General features: G+C 38.4%; 1 protein-coding gene across 3 annotated transcripts in view; it reads right to left on the bottom strand.

Moving 5' to 3' along the window:
* The window catches only part of Nedd4 (E3 ubiquitin-protein ligase Nedd4), an 811,340-nt gene that overhangs the window by 753,657 nt on the left and 35,871 nt on the right, over positions 1-21,812 (bottom strand). For 2 of the 3 annotated variants that reach the window (XM_090378867.1, XM_090378869.1), the window contains exon 3: positions 1,634-1,715. In XM_090378867.1, coding sequence (XP_090234993.1) covers positions 1,634-1,715 — 82 coding nt within the window. Of the gene's footprint in view, positions 1-1,633; positions 1,716-21,812 lie in introns of those variants that run through there. The other variant, XM_090378870.1, reaches the window with a different exon arrangement.

Below are 21,812 nucleotides of genomic sequence, written 5' to 3' on the forward strand. Positions count from 1 at the left end.
ATCTCTCAACGGCTGAATTGAGTGACAAGGCTCTCATCAAATACTCCCTCCTATCATGTCTGAGCATAATTGCAGACACTTTCCAATTTAATTCTAACTGGAGACTTTTTTCAACATTGACCTGTACTTGTTAAATAAATCTGCAGATCTTCTACTCTAAATATCATTAATGTCAAGGTGTACAAATATGCATCCATGCATTTTTCTTCATGATTTTTCTCCATATATTTTTCTTAATGCATAATTTATATGCATCCATGCATTTTTCTTCTCTGCCACTAGTTTCATCAGATCATCTGACATCCATTTAGGCCTATACCTTGAAGAGTATTTCTTAGTTGGTATGAAAAGCCTAATAGCTTCCAAAATTAATTCCTTGAACACTTCCCATTTAGAATCTGCTGATGGTAATATCATCATCAGTTGGTCTCACTATACAGAATCTAAAAACTGAGACCAGTGTAGTCACCTTTATGAAAGCAAAAACCTCTACCTTCGCCCTTGATGGTAGTTACATCTTTCAGTAAATCACATATCAATATGCTGTGATCACTGCTATTTAGTGGTTCTTTTATCTGCAGATTCTTAATGCATGACTAATCACTGCTGATAATCGATCAAGAGCATTATACCTTGCTGTTGCCTCTCTAACGTGATGCTGTAGAAAACTGTCATCCAATAAATCCACAAACGTCTTGCTAGTGTGCAAGTGATCAACTCTCACTCATCAGAGTCATTCGGCCTATAACCCACTGCCACTCTCATTTTTGCTTTCCCAGTGCTTACGTCACACCAAACTGAATCAATATTGCACTGGCCACTCATGTCAACTGGATGCACTGCCTTAGATTTTTTTTGTGCTTCTTAACTAACTCCCCCATCCTGTCTGTCCTTTCTGTATACACTGTACTCCCCATATTCAAATTCTGAATCTGTGTTAGCAGCTAAGTGATGTATTGGTAAGCAAAACTTCCAATTAAATATAACCAAGGTTATTTATGTCTCCAAACACTGGGCTGTGTTAGGAACCAATTGGTGGGATTATATTTCAAAACCAGGTATTACAGTAATTCAAAAATTGTTTCAAAAATAATATGAAAGACCTCTTTAGACTCTTCTAAATTGTTTCGTTAATTACATTGAAATATAACTCTGCAACCTTTATTTAGCTCTGTTCTCTATTTACCTCTTATTGCATAGACAGGAAGGACAGAACTCACGATGATCCTGGGCTATATTTTAAGAGCTGTCAGCATGTGAGATATCCCTCTGCAAATTGTAACTGGAATGTGTGACGATAGTTGGGGGGCAGTTACAGAATGTGTCTCAAAAGAGTTTCTATTTACACTCTCAGACATTCATATATAGCAAGGGGGAGGTTGGCATTAACTTTGTTATGGCAGCTACACTAACACTCAGTTAACAACTGGTCATACATTTTTTTTTGTTGGTATATAGTTTTGAAAGTGAAATGTATGCATATGAATATGTATATTCACAAAGCCATAGAGAAATTAACAAGAAAATGATGTGTGCAATTTCATTGTTAAAGCAAAGAAATAATTACTACTGCATTCTGCTGCATTAATAGTATTATATACTAAAAGTTCTGAAATTCTAAACAGCCACTTACCTTCTTTCGTGTTTTTGTATATACCGAATCAATAACAACATCACTGTCATTTTTCATAAGGTCTATGCGAACATAGGGATCACTGTTTAAAAATATATATACCATACATTACATAAACTACTATTTATAAGAAATTCTAATTTCTAAATATACACACACAGCCAAGCAAAGATAATTATATAATTACCATCAAATTTTGAAATCATATAATAATAAAAAGAATATTTTAAATGTCAGAAAATATAAAGTTCTCATTAGCTCAAAAGTTCAAGTTCATAATAAAATACTTAAAGTACATATTATCAATTACTCCACAACCATTTTAATTTAATACAGTCTGTCCTCGTATAGCACGATAGTTGCGTTCTTAGAAACCCTCGTGCAATGAAAAATCGTGCAATATAAACAACAGGCCCTATGGGAAAAGTAGGGTTAGGTGCCGACCACCCAAGATTGAACACACATTTGGAACCAAAACATTACCAAACACAATAAATAATCGGGTAATTTTAATCGTTATAAAATACTTGCGTATTTATAACGATTAAAATACGTAATAAAAATAATATTATATTATAATAAAGTATTTTTAGTATTTTTTAATACTAAAAAAGTATTTTTTACGGATAAAATACGTATTTTATTCGTAAAAAATTTATTATATTAAATAAAATAGTCATAATAAAATACTTACGTATTTTATAATACGTAAGTATAAATTATAATACGTAAGTCGTAATAAAATATTGCTAATGCTTTTGCTTCTATCGTAAGCAAACTTGCTTTTTGTTTGATTTTCTATCCAAAGAGATGACAGCCGTTCTATCTCTTCCAATTCTTTGTGTCATAATCTAATGGATTTTAATTACACTTTGAGTTGTTCCCGCTATGAAAGTTGTTTTTATTTTCTGTGCATTCTTTGTAATTCTCCGCGTTGCCTCATTTAGGTCTGTAGCACGTGCAATATCACATGGTCTTTCATTTCGCTCAAAGCGTTTCACAATTTCATATTTTTTCTCTATCGACAGAAGCGGACTGGCCATAAGCCTTACGGGGGAAACCACGGTGGGCCGGAGGCCGGTGTGATTTTGGCCATAAACACACCGGCCAAAATCACACCGGCTTCTGGTGTGATTTTGTCACACCGGAGGCCGGTGATTTTGTCACATAGTGTCAGTAGTGTCCTTGACAACCCTGCCAACCTTTGTATTGGACTGGCCATAAGCCTTACGGGGGAAACCACGGTGGGCCGGAGGCCGGTGTGATTTTGGCCATAAACGCTAGTATGAGGCCACTACAAATTTTCCCGGGTAAGAATTTTTGACCCAGTCCGCCTCTGTTTATCGATATTGCTTCTTTTTTTTTCTGTCTGAATCTGCAGTCTTAGCCAGGACGCTTCCTTTTCACACCTTTTAAGTATTTTACTAATTTTTAGGGAATAAAGCACAATTACAAACGAGGTGGCACGCTTGATACACATAAACAAAGCTGCGCGCGTGTAGCAACTGAATAAACAACACCGTAAAGGCCGAGATACACTATTAACACCTCACATTTTACTAAAGCACATTTCTGGGGGTTACTACCATAAAACAATAAAAACAATTTCCAGTTGCGTTTCTGCTAGTGGAATCTGTTATAAACTGGTAGTAAACTCCATCTAATTGCATTTGCGATTATATCGATAGCTGGAATTGTGTTGGTTTTTACGTTATTATGTGAAATGTGTTTCCCCTTCACTGATATAAAACACATAAATACATTTTCAGAATCTTCTTCGTTCCTATCGTGTTGCGTTCAGTTCGGGTGATTCCGCATTCGACTGCCATTTCTTGTAAACACAAAGGCGAATCGTGTATAAGCGAATTCGGTTCGTGTTATATAAGATAACGTTCCCCTATCTATAAATCGTGTATGATCGAATTCGTGTAATGCAAACACGTGTTATACGAGGACCGACTGTACTGTGATCCAAGGTTTCCCAACCAGCAACCAAATTTAATTTTATATAGCCTTAAGCCTTACAGCATTTTCAAAAAATGTATCTATCAAGACACTAAAAATGATACAAGACAAATATGGTGTCAAAGATAAGAAAAATAAGTGTCGTGTTTGATGGTAGATGAGCACACAATATTTTATTTATTTTTCACTTCTCATTCACACAAGAACAAAAGCAATTTCTCAACCAGCATCATGAAAAATAAAACACATCTCATATTTTCATATAAAAATCATTTATATGAAAACCACAAATACAACACAAATGGATATTATGCAAAAAAAAAAAAATACACTGATAATCTTGTGTCAGATTATTGATCAAAGTCTTCTGGCAACACTCAGTGCCCACATGGCATCATCTGCTGGCATTATTTGGAAACAGACAATTTTCAAGATGGCTAGCCCATGCTCATGCACCAAGATACAGATAATGATAGTACAGTCAGTCCTCGGATAGCCCGATAGTTGTGTTCCTAGAAACCCTCGTGCAATGCAAAATCATGCAATATAAACAACAGGCCCTATGGGAAAAATAGGGTTAGGTGCCAACCACCCAAGATTGAATACACACTTGTAACCAAAACATTACCAAACACACAATAAATAATCGTAATAAAATACTTACTTATTTTATTACGACTATTACGTAATAAAATATTGCTAATGCTTTTGCTTCTATCATAAGCAAACTTGTTTTTTGTTTGATTTTCTATCCAAACAGTTGACAGCCGTTGCATCTCTTCCAATTCTTTGTGTCTTAATCTATTGGATTTTAATGACACTTTGAGTTGTTCCTGCTATGAAAGTTTTTATTTTCTCTGCATTCTTTGTAATTCTCGGTGTTGCCTCATTTAGGTCTGTAGCTTGTGCAATATCACATGGTCTTTCATTTCGCTCAAAGCGTTTCACTGTTTTTTTTCTATCCACAGTGGCGGACTGGCCATAAGCCTTACAGGGGAAACCCCGGTGGGCCGGAGGCCGGTGTGATTTTGGCCATAAACCATAGTATGAGGCCACTATAAATTTTCCCGGGTAAGAATTTTTGACCCAGTCCGCCTCTGTTTATCGATATTGCTTTTCTTTTTCTCTCTGAATCTGCAGTGTCTTCACCAGGACGCTTTCTTTTCACACATTTTAAGTATTTTATTTAACACCTCACATTTTACTAAAGCACATTTCTAGGGGTTACTGCCATAAAACAATAAAAACAATTTCCAGTTGCGTTTCTGGTAGTGTTTTTTTTTTTTTTTTTTTTTTTTTATTTCCCAGATATTGACTGGAATTTGTGGGTTGGTCACTCACACACTAGCAAGGCTTTTGTGGATTTATTGGATGATTGTTTTCTACACCAGCATGTTCGGGAGGCAACTAGAGGGAGTAATACTCTTGATCTGTTATAAACTGGTAGTAAACTCTATCTAATTGCATTTGCGATAATACCGATAGCTGGAATTGTGTTGGTTTTTACGTTATTATGGTGAAATGTGTTTCCACTTCACTGATACAAAAAACAAATACATTTTCAGAATCTTCTCTTCATTCCTATGGTGTTGCGTTCAGTTGGGGTGATTCCGTGTTCGACTGCCATTTCTTGTAAAGACCAAGGCGAATCGTGCATAAGTGAATTCGGTTCGTGTTATATCGGAAAACTGCTAGCTTGGGGGGAGACAAGGACTAATGGATTAACAGTAGCCACTGGCAGAGGTGAAAGAGATTCTTGCACTGCTTCTATTGGAATGAGCAGAAGCCTGCAAAACAAGATGCAGGATATTTCAGAGACTGCTGGAAGTCACTGCGGTACAAGTAAACACATGGGTTGTGTTAGGGTAGCTAAGAATAGAAACAGGTGCATGTATACTTGCGTGTACACCAATGCTAGGAGTTCAGTAAATAAATTTGATGAATTTGAGGTATTACTCAAAACATCAAAGACAGATATTGTTGGGATATCAGAGACATGGTGTCACACAGATATAAGGAATGCAGAACTGGAATGTGGGGAGTACAACGTCTACAGAAAGGATAGAAAGGGAGGAGGGGTTATGCTATTAGTTAAAACACACACAAAATCCAAGGAAGTGAAGCCAGTCGACATCGATGGACAGGGCAGTGTCGAGTCAGTTTGGTGTGACATAAGCACAGATAAATCAAAATTGAGAGTAGGAGTGTGCTATAGGCCTAATGACTCTGATTAGTATAATAAGATACTGTACAGGGAAATAGAATGGGCCAGTAAATCAGAGAGTCTTATAATGGGGGATTTTAATTTCCCAGATATTGACTGGAATTTGTGGGTTGGTCACTCACACACTAGCAAGGCTTTTGTGGATTTATTGGATGATTGTTTTCTACACCAGCATGTTCGGGAGGCAACTAGAGGGAGTAATACTCTTGATCTGATTATCAGTAGTGATTCTTCATGCATTAGGAATCTGCAGATAAAGGAACCACTCGGTGGCAGTGATCACAGTGTGCTGAAGTGGGATTTACTCAAGGAGGTAACTACCATCAGAGGTAAAGGGAAGGGTTTTTGCTTTCGTAAAGGCGACTATGATGGTCTGAGACAGTATTTAAATTCTATACAGTGGGACCAACTGATGATGTTACCAACAGCAAATTCAAAATGGGAAGCATTCAAGGAACTAATCTTGGAAGCTACCAGGCTTTACATACCAACCAAGAAATACTGTTCAAGGTTCAGGCCTAAATGGTTGTCAGATGAACTAATGAGACATATGGCAGAGAAGAAAAATGCATGGGATACATACAAATTAATGGGTGACATGGAAGCCTATGATAGATATAAGTTGGTCTGTAACCAAGTCACAAAGGAGATTAGGCAGGCAAAGGCAGATTATGAGAAATCCTTGGCAAAGGATGCAAAGAAAAACAGAAAAGAGTTCTTTACCTATTTAAACTCAAGAAGGAAAGGGATGAATCAGATTGGTCCACTGGATGTTGATGGTTCAACAGTTGAGGATCCAGCTCAGGTGGCTAACAATCTAAACGAGTATTCTGCATCTACATTCACACATGAGGAGTTATTCAGGAAGGGGAATGTCGTAGGTGAAGTAAACATTGGCAGTGAGCTAGATGATTTTCTAATAACTGAGAGGAAAGTGGAGGAGAAATTGTTGAGGATAAACATAAAAAAGGCACCCGGGGTGGATGGGATCTATCCAGTTATATTAAAGGAGGCAGCAAAGGAAGTAAGCAAACCCCTAGCCATAATTATGAGAGCTTCTTTGGACTCAGGGGAGGTACCCATGGACTGGAGATGTGCAAATGTAACCCCAATTCACAAAGGAGGATCAAAGGCTGACAAGTAATTATAGACCTGTTAGTTTAACTTCGGTTCCAGGAAAATTAATGGAGGCACTGGTTAAAGAAGCACTGCAGGATCATCTGGACAAGAATTCAGTTATAGCTCAGACACAGCATGGGTTTGTTAAGGGCAGGTCTTGTCTGAGCAATTTGATTGGATACTATGATGTAGTCACAAAAGAACTGGATGCAGGGAATAACTTTGATATTATATATTTGGATCTTAGAAAGGCTTTTGAAACTGTTGCGCATGGAAGACTGCTGCACAAATTGGAGAAGTGTGGCATTGGAGGCAAATTGCTGCTATGGATAAAGGGATGGTTGAGTGGCAGAAGACAGAGAGTGGTAATCAATGGACACTGCTCAACGTGAACTAATGTTATTAGTGGAGTTCCTCAGGGTTCAGTGTTAGGTCCATTGTTGTTTTCTGTATTTATAAATGATATTGATAATGGTGTATCAGGCTTAATGTCCAAGTTTGCAGACGATACAAAGGTTGGCAGGGTTGTTAAGGCCACTACTGATACTATGCTGCTGCAACAGGATCTGGAAAGGTTGAGCAGATGGGCTGAGAGGTGGCAAATGAAGTTTAACATTGACAAATGTAAAGTACTACATATGGGAAACAGTAACCCCAGATCAACATATCAACTCTGTGGTACTACGCTGACAGTGGTAGAGAATGAAAAGGACCTGGGGGTAATTGTGCAGGCAGATATGAAGTTCTCTGAGCAGTGCAGACGAGCTGCAAGAGTAGCTCATGGTGTCTTGTCAATGGCAGGGACAGGGATGTGATTATTCCCTTGTATAAGGCATTGGTCAGGCCACACCTTGAGTACTGTATACAGGTCTGGAGGCCTCATTTCAAGAAGGATGTAGAGCTGCTGGAACGAGTACAGAGAAGGGCAACAAGATTAGTGAATGGAACAAAGGGTTGCTCTTACGAAAAAAGGCTTAAGTTTTGCAAATTACAGAGCCTGGAGACTAGGCATCGGCGAGGTGATCTGATAGAGGTGTATAAGGCTTTGAATGGCTTGAGCATGCTCAATGCCGATGGGATTCTTCCTCTTGCTCAGAATAATCACCTGAGAGGGCATAAATTCAAATTGAGGAAGGACGGATGTCGGATAGATGTGCGGAAATTTGCCTTTAGCCAGCGGGCAGTTGGTTTGTGGAATAGACTTCCGTCGCTTGTTGTTGAAGTTGATAGCCTAAACAAATTTAAGGCTCAGCTGGACAGGTATTTCGAACGAATGGAGGGGTGAAATGTGAGTAGTGGTTGTTTTTTTTTTTTTTTTTGGCTGATGCTGAATAAGCTTGCTTTCTTGCATCATATGCCTCTACTGATGCTAATGCTAATATAAGATATTGTTCCCCTATTTATAAATCGTGTATGATCGAATTCGTGTAATGTAAACACGTGTTATACGAGGACTGACTGTACAGCCATTCCCCGCCCTATGTAAGGGTTACATTCCGCAGAACTCCACATACAAGGGTGGTTCAATAAAGAATCACCCTGATCTAGCTGCAGAGGTGCTAGCCTGTTGATTCTTGGCACAGGTTTTAGCCCTCTACATAGCCACCGTGCAGATTTACACATTTTTCCCATCGATGGATGGGAAATGCATTAGTATAGGAAATATTTTTGTTCATAGTAGGTGCAACTAGTCTTCTCACTTCTTGGTAACTGACTTTGTTCTCAACTTTGTATTTTACTATTTTTTTTCTCAGTTTTCCATTTTTCACAAGTTCTGGAATAGGCAGGATGTTCACCTTTGCAATTTGGACATGTCATTTTTTTTTTTTTTTTGTAGTCGTACAGTCATTTTGTATGTGATCCGAGGAACCACAGTTGGGGCAGACAGGAACTCCTCTGCATACAGTTTGTGAGTGGCCATACTTTTGACATTTATAAAATTTTAAAGTATTGGGAATGTACGGGCGGATATGGCAAAGTAAATAACTTGCTTTTACAGAGGAGGGTAAGTTGGGCGTATTGAATGTGAGAATAATGTTTCTGGTAAGCATAAGTTGATTATCTTTTTTAGTCATTATACGTTTGGCTTGAATTACATTTTGTCCCTGCAGCTCTTCGGTTATTTCTTCCTCGCTGACGTTTAGTAGATCCCAACTGGATATGACACCCTTAGATGAATTTAGGGTTGCGTGAGGAGATATTTTTACTGGAATGCCAGCAAGTTTGTTAACTGTAAAAGTTTCTCCAAATGCCTGTGGTTCGTAGTTTCCACTAGCAGGTCTCCTGATTGCAATCTCTTGACAGTCTTAGGAGATCCTGCAAGACCTTTCAGATGTTTTTGTATTACGAAGGGTTGATTGATTTGATTTGGTAGTTGTTGGCGCATCGGCTTCTGTGGCCATATTGCACCTCCCAAGGTTTTTGCAGTACTTTGATCCAAGCCCTAGGCGGGAATCGAACCCGCGACCTTTGGGTTGCCGGGCAGGTACTTTACCCACTCGGCTAGCCCGGTCGGCATTACGAAGGGAGACAGTTTGTTCATTAGCTAACTAGTAAGAGAGCGGAAAATTAAAAATGATGGGCAGGGTTGCTCCATCTAATTAGTCGTCTGTCTCTTTGGATGATCATTTCCTAAGTCGAGATTAGAGTCATGGTTAATATAGGTGTTTGGTTCTGGAGCTCGAAGGCTCTAACAGTGGATAATTATTTTTATCCATAATGGCTCCTTTTCGCCCTGGAGGTTTCCTCCATACCAGCCAGGTTACTGGCCCAGGTTTCAGAACTTAAGCCTCTCTCTTGGTAAGAGGATCCCTTCATTCCTCTCACCAATCTTGTTGCCCTTCTCTGTACACACTCAAGCAAATTTACATCCATCCTAAAATGAGGCCTCCAGACCTGTACGCAGTACTCAAGGCATGGCCTGACCATTGCCTTATGTAGAGGGACAATCAACTCCTTTTCCCTGCTAGCAAAATTCCTATATATCACTGACAAAACCACATGACCTGCCCTGGCAGCCTGTCTGCATTGCTCAGAAAACTTCATATCTGACTGGACAATTACTCCCAGGTCTTTTTCATTTTCTACCACCTTAAGTGTAGCACCATGCAGTTGGTACGTTTCTCTGGGGTTACTTCTACCCATATGCAGCACTTTGCATTTGTCAAGGTTAAATTTCCATTGCCACTTCTTAGCCCATCTGCCCAAATTATCTAGATCCTGTTGCAGTAGCACCACCCTGCCAACCTTTGTATCATCTGCAAAATTTGACACTATGCCTGATATACCTTCATCAATATCATTGATAAATATACAAAACAACAGTGGACCCAACACCGAATCCTGTGGGACTACACTAATAACATTAGTCCACAAAGAGCAGCACCCATTGATTACCACCCTCTGTCTTCTCCCACTCAACCATCCTTTTATCCATTGTAGCAACTTACCCTTAATACCATTCTGCTCCAATTTGTACAATAGTCTTCCATGTGCAACAGTGTCAAAAGCTTTCCTGAAATCCAAATATATGATATCAAAATTATTTTTTACATCCAGTTCCTTTGTAACCACATCATAATATCCTATCAAATTTGTCAGACAAGACTTTCCCTTAACAAACCCATGCTGTGTCTGAATTATTGCTGCAGTCTTATCTAGGTGATCCTGAAATGCATATTTAACCAGTGACTCCATTATTCTACCCAGAACAGAAGTTAAACTAACTGGTCTGTAATTACTCGTGTCACCCTTCGATCCCCCTTTGTGAATTGGGGATACATTTGCACATCCCCAGTCTGTGGGGGAACCCCCCTGAGTCCAAGGAAGCTCTCATAATTATGGCTAAGGGTTTGCTTACTTCCTTTGCTGCCTCCTTTAATATAACTGGATAGATCCCATCCACCCCGGGTGCCTTTCTTGTGTTTATCTTCAACAGTTTCTCCTCCACTTTACTCCCAGTTATTTCAAGATTCTGTAGCTTACTGCTAGAGTTGAATACACCTCTGGCATTCCCCTTGCTGAATAACTCCTCATGTGTGAATGTAGATGCAAAATACTCATTCAGTTTTTTTGCTAACTGAGCAGGATCATCAACTGTCGAACCATCGATATCAAGTGGACCAATCAGATTCATCCTCTTCCTTTTAGAGTTTATATAAGTAAAGAAATCCTTGCTGTTTTTCTTAGCATCCTTTGCCAAAGATTTCTCATAATCTGCCTTCGCCTGCCTAACCTCCTTTGTGACTTGCTTATATATATCATAGGCTTCTGTGTCACTTGATAATTTATATGCATCCAATGCATTTTTCTTCTCTGTCACGAGTCTCATTAGTTCATTTGATAACCATTTAGGCCTAAACCTTGAACAATATTTCTTAATAGGTATGAAACTTTTAGTAGCTTCCACGATTAATTTCTTGAATGCTTCCCACTTAGAATATACTGTTGGTAACATCGTCAGTTGATCCCACTGTACAGAATTTAAAAACTGTCTGAGACCACTGTACTCACCTTTAGGGAAGCAAAAACCCTTTCCTTTACCCCTGATGGTAATCATATCTTTAAGTAAATCCCACATCAGTACACTGTTATCACTGCCACCTAGTGGTTCCTTTGTCTGCAAATTCTTAAAGAACGAATGATCACTGCTGATAACCAGATCAAGAGTATTACCCTCTCTGGTTGCCTCTCAAACATGCTGCTGCAGAAAACAATCATCCAATAAATCCACAAAAGTCTTACTAGTGTGTGTGAGTGACCAACCCACAAGTTCCAGTCAATATCTGGGAAGTTAAAATCCCCCATTATAAGACATTCTGATTTATTAGCCAACTATTTCTCTGTACAATTGTTCATTGTACTCATTAGGCCTATAACACACTCCTACTCTTATTTTTTCTTTCACAGTGCTTATGTCATAACAAACTGACTCAACAGTATACTGTTCATCTATATCAACTGGATGCACTTCTTTTGATTTTATGTTTTTTCTTAATTAACAGCATGACACCTCCTCCCTTCCTATCCTGTCTGTACACATTGTACACCCCAAATTTCGATTCTGCATTCCTAATATCAGTGTGACACCAAATCTCTGATATCCCAACAATATCCACCTTTGATGTCTTGACCAACACTTCAAATTCATTTAATTTATTTACTATACTTCTTGCATTGGTATACATGCAAGCATACATGCACCTATTCCTAGTTACCCTGACACATCCCATATACCCACCTGTTTCATGATGACTGCCATCAGTCCCTGAAACCCCCAGCACCCCTCGCTCCAGGTCCCTTATTCTAATATACTTATTCTAATAGAAGTTGTGCAAGAATTACCTTCACCTCTGCCTGCAGCTACTTTTAACCTTTTAGTCTGTGAATCCCCCCCCCCAAGCTAGCAGTTTTCCGACCCACCTAACACTGCCTCGATAGCATCAGCAAATATTCTTGCACCCTTTCTATTTAAGTGTATCCCATCCCTGTAGAAGCAGTCTCTCCTGTTAACAAGCACAGACCATGCTGAAAAAAAATTCTACCCCTTGAGCCTTGCCCTCCAAGGCCGAATTGATTGACAAGGCTCTCATCATGTATTCCCTCCTGTCGTGTCTGGGCAGAATTGCAGACACTTTCAAATTTAACCCTAACTCAACTTTTTTGCAACGTTGACCTGTACTTGTTAAGTAAATCTGCAATCTCCTACTCTTAATGTCATTGGTGCCAACGTGCACAACAATATCACTTTTTGTGCCCTTAAAAGATGATATATGCTTTACAACGACATCAACTTGCAATACTACCAATTTTAAACACACCACCAACCGTTTATGACTGATCGAATGATGAAATAAAATAAAATGATAAAAAAGACTGTAAAATAATATTTACAAAAAACTTTTAATAATTTGCAAAAAACTAAACTATAACAAAAGTAAAATAGGTAAATAAGTTAAAATGCATTAAAATATAAATATAAAAGCGATAAAAACACGATAAAAACACTAGAGCTTTCGGAGGTGTCTTCCTCCTTCCTCAGTAATAGTGAGACTTAAATGACACATCCTTAAATACCAGGCTCACGGCACACGTGGATGACCAGGCGCATACTCAGCATTCCTTTCACTTGTACCGGAACCGGAAGTGGACTTGACACGTGGAAAATTAAAACGTTTGTCTCTTGTCAAAACCACCGCCTCAAAAAGGGGGTGAAGCCTAACTCCCCTGTCTCTGTTTATACTATTGTTACCAGAGGATCCAATCCACAGACTTTCCAGCCACTTGCGGTCCCAGAATCTATGCGCCCGGTCAAGGATGACAGCGTTGTCGGGGGAGATCTGGTGTTGTTTTTCCCAATAGTGCTCGGCAATGGCGGATTTATTGAGCTCTGCGGTCCGTATCGCTCGTGAATGTTCTCCCAGACGGTCCTTGAGACGCCGTCCTGTCAACTTGCAATGTTGGCTATTGAGCATAAATACGCCAGTAAAATGGATTTTAAAGATATTATTAATGATTTCACAAATGTAAAAGCACGAAAAGTAACATTTTTAACTTTTTTCGTAAATTTATTAGTGAATTAATGATAGCATAAATTGTTGTATAGCCTATTGGTAGTCTAATAAGTAAAATAAATTTTACAATATAATAAGTACCATATTGTAATATTTTTTTTTCATGTTTTTGATGTTTGTAAAAGTATAAAGAAATCGTAATTAAAATACATATTTATGTTATTAAAATGATTCAACATTTTTTTTACATTATACCTAATTAAAATTTATTTTAATAAAAATAAGGGGCCCAAAATGATTTCTTGCCTAAGGACCCAAAAAACATAGCTATGCCACTGCTTGTACTATAAGGACTATTTGGTGAAATTGGTGTTATTCCAAGGGCAAAACGCACAGCAGCTTCTAAGTCAGTCTGTAGAGAGACAGGTCAAGTGGGGATTTTAGACTTAACTAATATCGCTGCCCCTCCATGTGCAGATTTTGCAGTATTCCTGTCTTTTCTGTGCATTGAGAAATTTTTATTTGAGAGAGTTACTGTTGGTGTTAAATTCATTTCTTGCAGACAAACACTCACTGGAATGTACTTATTGATCAGGTCATATAAGTCATCAGTATTGGCTCACATGCCTTTATAGTTCCATTGAAGTATGTACTGCATTACTTAGCTTTAGTAGTTATGTTTAGATCTGTGTTTTTTTTGGAGTAGTTTGTAATGATCAGTTTTATTTCTGTCTTTTTTGGGAAGACCGGTTGCTCTGTATCCAAGTATTCTTCTGCATGAAGCTCTAATATAGTCTCTCTGGATCAGTCTTGTTGTCAACATTCATATGTATAGGGGATTGTTTCTTGGTCTGAGAATGATCTATTGGTACTGATCTCTGCTTTTTTAGTAGCAAGTATTAGCATTAGTAGAAGCATATGATGCAAGAAAGCAAGCTTATAACAACAGCAGGCAAAAAAAAAAATATTCCCATTTCACCCATCCATTTGCTCTAAAAGTTTGTCCAGTTCTTCCTTGAATTTATTATTATTATTAGCTATATATATTTAACCTATCACACTTCCATGACAGATGGAAGTTTGTTCCAGCAATCAACTACCTACTGGCTAAAGGCAAATTTCTGCACATCTATTTTACAACTGTTTTTCCTCAATTTTAATTTATGCCCCTCAGGTTTGTATTCTGTGCAAGAAGTATCCCACCAGCATTGAGCCTGCTCGAACCATTCAAGGCCTTATACACCTCAATCAGATCACCTCACAGATGCCTAGTGTGCAATTTGCAGAACTTAGCCTTTCTTGGTAAAAGGACCATTCATTCCCCTCACCAATCTTGTTGTCCTTCTCTATACTCATTCTAGCAACACTACATCCTTCGTAAAATGAGGTCTCTAGACCTGAACGCAGTATTCAAGGTGTGACCTGATCATTGCCTCACACAAAGGGATAATCACCTCCAATTCCTTTTAGCAAAATTCCTGTATATCATTAACAAGATCCCATGATCTGCCCTGGTAGCCTATCTGCACTACTCGGAAAACTTCATATCTAACTACACAATTACCACCAGGTCTTTTCCATTCCCTACCACCTTGAGTATAGTAGCACAAAGTGGGTACATTTCTTTGGGGTTACTGCCCAAAAGCAGTACTATGCAATTGCCTATGTTAAACTTCAGTTGCCACTTTTCAGCCCATTTGCCTAACTTTTCTAGATCCTGTTGCAGTAGCATACTGTCATTAACAACCCTGCCAACCTTAGTATCATCTGCAAATTTGGACATTAAACCTGTTATACCTTCATCAATATAATTGATAAATATACAAAACAACAATGGGCCCAACACCGAACCCTGAGGGACTCCACTAATAACATTAGTCCACGAAGAACAGCACTCATTGATTACCACCCTCTGTCTTCTCCCACTCAACCATCCTTTTATCCATTGTAGCAACTTACGTAATGCCATACATTTCCAATTTGTACAGTAGTCTTCCATGTGCATCAAAAGCTTTCCTGAAATCCAAGTATATAATATCAAAATTATTTATTGCATCCAGTTCCTTTGTGACCACATCATAGCATCCAATCAAATTGGTCAGACAAGACTCTCCCTTAACAACCCCATACTGTGTCTAAATTATTATTCAAGTCTTGTCTAGATGATCCTGCATTGCTTCTTTAACCAGCGATTCCATTACTTTCCCCAGAACCGAAGTTAAACTAACAAGTCTGTAATTACTTGTTTATCCCTTTGATGCCCCTTTGTGAATCTCATAATTATGGCCAAGGGTTTGCTTACTTCCTTTGCCACCTCCTTTAATATAACTGGATAGAGCCAATCCACCCCAGGTGCCTTTCTTATGTTTAACTTCAACAATTTCTCCTCCACTTTGTCCACAGTTATTACAAAATCATTTAACTCCCTGTTAGAGTTTAAAAAGCTTCTGTCCTCCACTTCCCTACAGAATTTCTCATAAGTGAATGTAGATGCATTATACACATTCAGTTTGTCAGCTATCTGAGCAGGATCCTCAACAGTCAAACCATCAATATCAAGCGGACCAATCTGATTCATCCCATTCCTTCTAGAATTTATATAAGTAAAAGAAGTCTTTGCTTTTTTCTTTGCATCCTTTGCCAAAGATTTCTCGTAATCTGAATTTGCTTGCCTAAACTCCTTTGTGACTTTATTACAGAGTAGCATCTGTCTACCATAGGCTTCTGTGTCGCTTCAGAATTTATATGCCTCTCATGAATTTTTCTTCTCATTAGTTCATCTACTAATGCGACTCTGCCACAAGTCTCATTAGTTCATCTGACATCCATTTAGGCCTAAACCTTGAACAGTATTTCTTAGTTGGTATGAAAAGCCTAGTAGCTTCCAAGATTAATTCTTTGTTGTTGTTGTTGTTGAGGTTTGATGGTGCATAAGCTGCTATGGCTATAATGTGCCTATTCATTTATAATATAAGGAAATGAGAAATTTTTGTAAAATCAGAAATGATTAAAAAGTCCAGTTTGGTTGAGGTAGTTGAAAAATTCAGAAATATTTGCCTTGTCACTAATGAGATTCTCTAAAGTTATTGGGTTATCAAGATTTACCAGTGATAGCAGGGTTGAAGGTCTGTCTTGTCTATAGTAGGGACAGTTAATGAGAATGTGTTTAACAGTCAGATTTATATAACAATGTGGACACTGTGGTGGATCGTTTCCTGTGACTAAATAAAATGTGGGTCAGATGAGTAGGACCTATTCTTGCCTTTGAAAGGACTACTTCTTCGCGTCTTGATGTACAGACACTGGAATGCCAAATTTTCGGATCGTGTTTAAACTGCAATAGTTTATTATTAGTTTGAGAGTGCCAGATTGTTGTCCATTCTGATAGGCATGCAGCATGAATGATTAGTGCATAGTCTGATCCTGGAACAGGGATGTTAGTTAAATCTAAGGTGGTTGGATATTTTGCAGCTTTGTCAGCAAGTTCACTACCCGAAATACTAGAATGTGCTGGAATCCAACAAAAGTTGACTAGTTGGAGTTTTTCTGTAGTAATAAGTTTCTAATTTCATCAAGGACAGGGTGAACTTTATCTGAGAAACTACATAATGCCTTGATTGAGCTGAGGGAATCAGTGTAAATAACAGATTTTAAAGAACAGTCAGAACAGAGATTTTCTAAAGCTAATTTAATTTCATATAATTCAGCTGAGAAGATACTGAATTTGGATGTAAGGGATGCTGAAATAGTGGTATTTGGAAACACTGCAGCTGCTCCAACATTTCAATTTGATTTAGAGCCATCTGTGTATATTGGAGAAAAATCAATATATCTTTGAGTGTGAACAGCATCAAGTTGTCTGACATTTGAAGCTTGCAAAATATTCTTTCCCCAATGAGAGAGGTACATGTCAAAGGTCGGTATAGGAGGAACCCATTGTGATTGAGTCCAAGTTGCTACCTGTTGTACGGAATCTGATGTTATTAGTAACTGGGATGGAGATATTAGAGATTAAGTTCAGGATCTGGATGAAAGTTCCATTGTCTACAAAAATGGATAGCAACTGTTTTCTGCTGCGAAAGTCGATAGCCATTGATATTCGCCCATTGCTGTATTTTATTTAGTGATATGTGATTTAGTGAGGCTGAGAGGTGGCAAATGAAGTTTAACATTGACAAATGTAAAGTACTACACATGGGAAACAGCAACCCCAGAGCAACGTATCAACTCTGTGGTACTACACTGACAGTGGTAGAGAATGAAAGGGACTTGGGGGTGGTTGTGCAGGCAGATATGAAGTTCTCTGAACAGTGCAGACAGGCTGCAAGAGTAGTTCATGGAGTATTGTCAATGATATACAGGAATTTTTCCAGCAGGGATAAGGAGGTGATTATTCCCTTGTATAAGGCAATGGTCAGGCCACACCTAGAGTACTGTATACAGGTCTGGAGGCCTCATTTCAAGAAGGATGTAGAGCTGCTGGAACGAGTACAGAGAAGGGCAACAAGATTAGTGAATGGAACAAAGGGGTGCTCTTACGAAGAAAGGCTTAAGTTTTGCAAATTACAGTGTCTGGAGACTAGGCACCAGCGAGGTGATCTGATAGAGGTGTATAAAGCCTTGAATGGTTTAAGCATGCTCAATGCTGATGGGATTCTTCCTCTAGCTCAGAAAAATCACCTGAGAGGGCATAAATTCAAATTGAGGAAAGACAGATGTAGGATAGACGTGAGGAAATTTGCCTTTAGCCAGCGGGTGGTTGGTTGGTGGAACAGACTTCCATCCCTTGTGGTGGAGGTTGATAGCCTAAATAAGTTTAAGGCTCAGCTGGACAGGTATTTGAAACGAACAGAGGGGTGAAGTGGAAGTGGGTTTTTTTTTTTTTTTTTTTTTTTGGCTGATGCTGCATAAGCTTGCTTTCTTGCATCAAATGCCTCTACTAATACTAATACTAATATCTGAAGCTGTCGTTCGATAGATCTCATGTTTTGGGAATGACAGAAGATGGAAAGATCATCTGCAAAAAGGTATGTCTCTACAGTATTTGGAAGTTTAGTGATAGAATCTATTTCTAAGAGCAAAAAGAGTGGCACTCAGTACTGATCCCTGTAGAACATCTTCTTCCTGAATAAAAGTTGCAGAAAGGGCATGTTAGTATCGAACTTGAAACAATGTAGTATGTAGAAAATTCTTCACAAATATAGGACAGTTAACCAGTAGAGCAAGAAAGTAAAGATCTCTTATTATACCATGCCACCAGGTGGTGTCAAAATCATTCTCTACATCTATTGAAACCATTACTGGATGTTTGTGTTCAACAAAGGCATTACACAAATGGCAAATTTAGCCTTAACCATAAGGTCCAAGCATGAACTGTTTTGACAAAATCTATATTGACTATGGGTTATTAACTGTTCTGACTCAATGATCCAGAAGAGTCTATTGTGGACAATTTTTTCTAGGATTTTGCTGAGGCAGCTTGAGAGGGATTTTGGTCTATAGCTAAGGGATTGGTTGGATCTTTTCCAGGTTTTAGGAAAGACAAAACAGTAGAATGATGCCAAGAAGCTTGATAAACATTTTCTACAAAAATACGATTGAAAAATACCAGGAGGCGGCGCAAATTTTTGTCATCAAAATGTTGTAGCATGACATAATAGAGCCCATCTGGTCCGGCAGCACCATTGTGGGCTGTTCCAATGGCCTTGAAGAGTTCTGAATATTGCAGAGATTTGTTATATGGCAGAAGGAGGGTAGTTTGAAAGTTAATAGAATGCTGTTCTGCAATGTTTTTAATTCTTTGGAATGATGGAGTATAAGCTGATGCCACTGAGGTTTCAGCAAACGTGTTGCCCAAAGTATTTGCAATATCTAAAGGACCATATAAATCTCACACATTACAGGAGAGGATTGGAGAAGGCACAGTAAGAAACTTTCCAGAAAGCTAATTTTTTTCCATATTATTTTGGTGTCAGTGTTTTTATTAAGGCTGGATGCAAAATGGGTCCAGGATTCTTTCTTGGCTTGCCTTTGTATGAAACGTGCTTTTGCCTTTAATTTCTTATAATTAATGAGATTGGCTGTGGTTGGACATTGCCGAAATAAATTCTAGGCTGCATTTTTAGCTTTCTTTGCTTTGTTGTAATCACTGGTGGTTTTAAAGAGTAAGTATGGTTTGGCAGTAGGTAGATTGATGCAGATACAAATGTTATGTGCAATATGGAGAGTGATATGAACAGCAACAGCTTCTATTTCTGTTTGAAGTAGGGTATGTTTAATTGGGATCTTTGAATTTACTAGGATTGTCACATCACCATGGGCACCATTAGCTGTATTTCAATCTATTCGATAAAGGCAATAATTCTTTATCGAAGGAGAAATTTGTGAGGTTAGGTACGTTTCCTGGAGACAAGGGACAACTGAAGAATAACGGTTAACTGGATCTTGGATGTCATCTGTGTTACAACAAAAGCCTCTACAGTACCACTGTAAAATACAAGGCATTATTTGTGTTTTGGGTGATGGAGCTGATTCTGACTGCTTTTTGAAGGTGACTGGTTTATGACGTTCCAATTTTGGTTTGTCTTTTTTTGGGAAAACTGGCCAACCAGTGTTCATTTCTTCTTCTTCAACATAGATTTCTAAAACAGGATCTTCCTGTATAGATGTGCCTCTTTGTCCATGGTTGTGTCCTGAATATTTTTTGTAGCATTTGAGTTTGTAATATGTGATATGGTTGCAATCACCGAAGGAGGAGATGCAGCTGAAATTGTCAGAGAAAAATTATTTCCTTGGTCTGAGGTCCTGGATTGTTGCTTCCATACACTTGGTTGTAGCTCAGAGAGGACATTTCTAGCCCAATGAGAAATTGATTTAGTATTGGGAACTTGTGACATTATTTGAACAGAGGCTGTTTGATATATTTTTACAGCATTTGCATAGGTAATATTTTGGTTTATAGTTGGTGCAACTAGTTTTCTCGCTTTTTGATTTTTTTTTTTTTTTTTTTTTTATGAAAACCCCAAACACAAGAGGTGTAAGAACCTATAGTACTTAGTACAGTGCTTGGGTTCGAGGTTGAGAAGAGAAAAGAAGATATCTGTTGACATTAGACAAACTTCTATAGACTGTAATTTTCAGGAAATACGTATGAAGGAAGGTTGTGCCAGAAAACAGCAGATGAATGAATAAATGAGGAAGATGAAAAGTTGGTTCTATGAGTTTGAGGTTTGGACAGTAAATGGATGTTGGCTGGTGGTGGCACGCAATCGGATTGGTTTGAAAGAGAGAGCAGGAATTATAGAAGCCAATTCAGAAGAACAGTGCCCATAGAAATATCTGTAGAAGAGCATGCAGCAGAAACAGTATGTCTATGAGACAGAGAGTGGAGAGACTGTTAGAGAGGAGTCATTAATTAACCTAACTGCCCTCTTCTGAATAGAATCTAGAAGCCTGAGAGAGGTTTTGGAGGCACCGCCCCAGATGTGGGAACAATATTCCATGGTAGGGCAGATTTGCGTTTTGTACAGAGTGAACAGCAGGAAGAAAAGTAACACTGAGAGCAAAAGAGAAAACCAAATTTTCAGATGCAGAGGAAGCAATATTTGTAATTTGCTTGTGCCAAGAGAGATTAGAAGTCAGGGTAATCCCCAAAAGAGATATATCATTTTGCCTAGAAATCAGAGTGTCACCAAATATAAGCACAGGAGAAGAAAAATCCTTTTTTTGAGATATAACACAAGACTAAGTTTTAGAAGGGCTGAAATCAACTAAGTAGTCATTGTCCCACTAGAGAATTACATGGAAATCGGCATTTAAGGAATTGATAATGGATATTCAAGAAGTTGAAGCTGATTGATCAGGGCAAATTTTTTCAAAATGGAAAGTGGAATGCAATCTGCTATCATTGGCATGGATGGGATTTCCAGTCAATGGAAGAAGGTCATTAATATACAAGAGGAAGAGAGTGGGGAAAAGAACTGAACTTTGGGGGGACACCAGCATTAGTGGAGAAGTTACAAAACAGAGTCATCTACCATCACCCTCAGTGAGCGATCAGAGAGAAAATTGGATAACCAATTACAAAAAACAGTTGCAAACCATAAGATATAAGCTTGTTTAGAAGACCTTTATGCCAAACATGATCGAAAGCCTTTCAGATGTCAAGAGCAACTGCTTGTGTTTCACCAAACTTTTCCTTTGAATTTGTCCATAAATGGATAACACAAGCCAGAATATCACCAGTGGATCAACACTGACATCGACACATCCTGTCATTGACATGACCAGAATATCACCAGTGTTTTCATACTGGCAATCGTTGATAAGACGGAAGGTTTCTAGGTAGTTTAAGAGTTGG

This window comes from Mastigoproctus giganteus, chromosome 8 (genome assembly GCF_048544385.1).
Source record: "Mastigoproctus giganteus isolate SK-2022 chromosome 8, ASM4854438v1, whole genome shotgun sequence".
NCBI classification, from domain to species: domain Eukaryota; kingdom Metazoa; phylum Arthropoda; class Arachnida; order Uropygi; family Thelyphonidae; genus Mastigoproctus; species Mastigoproctus giganteus.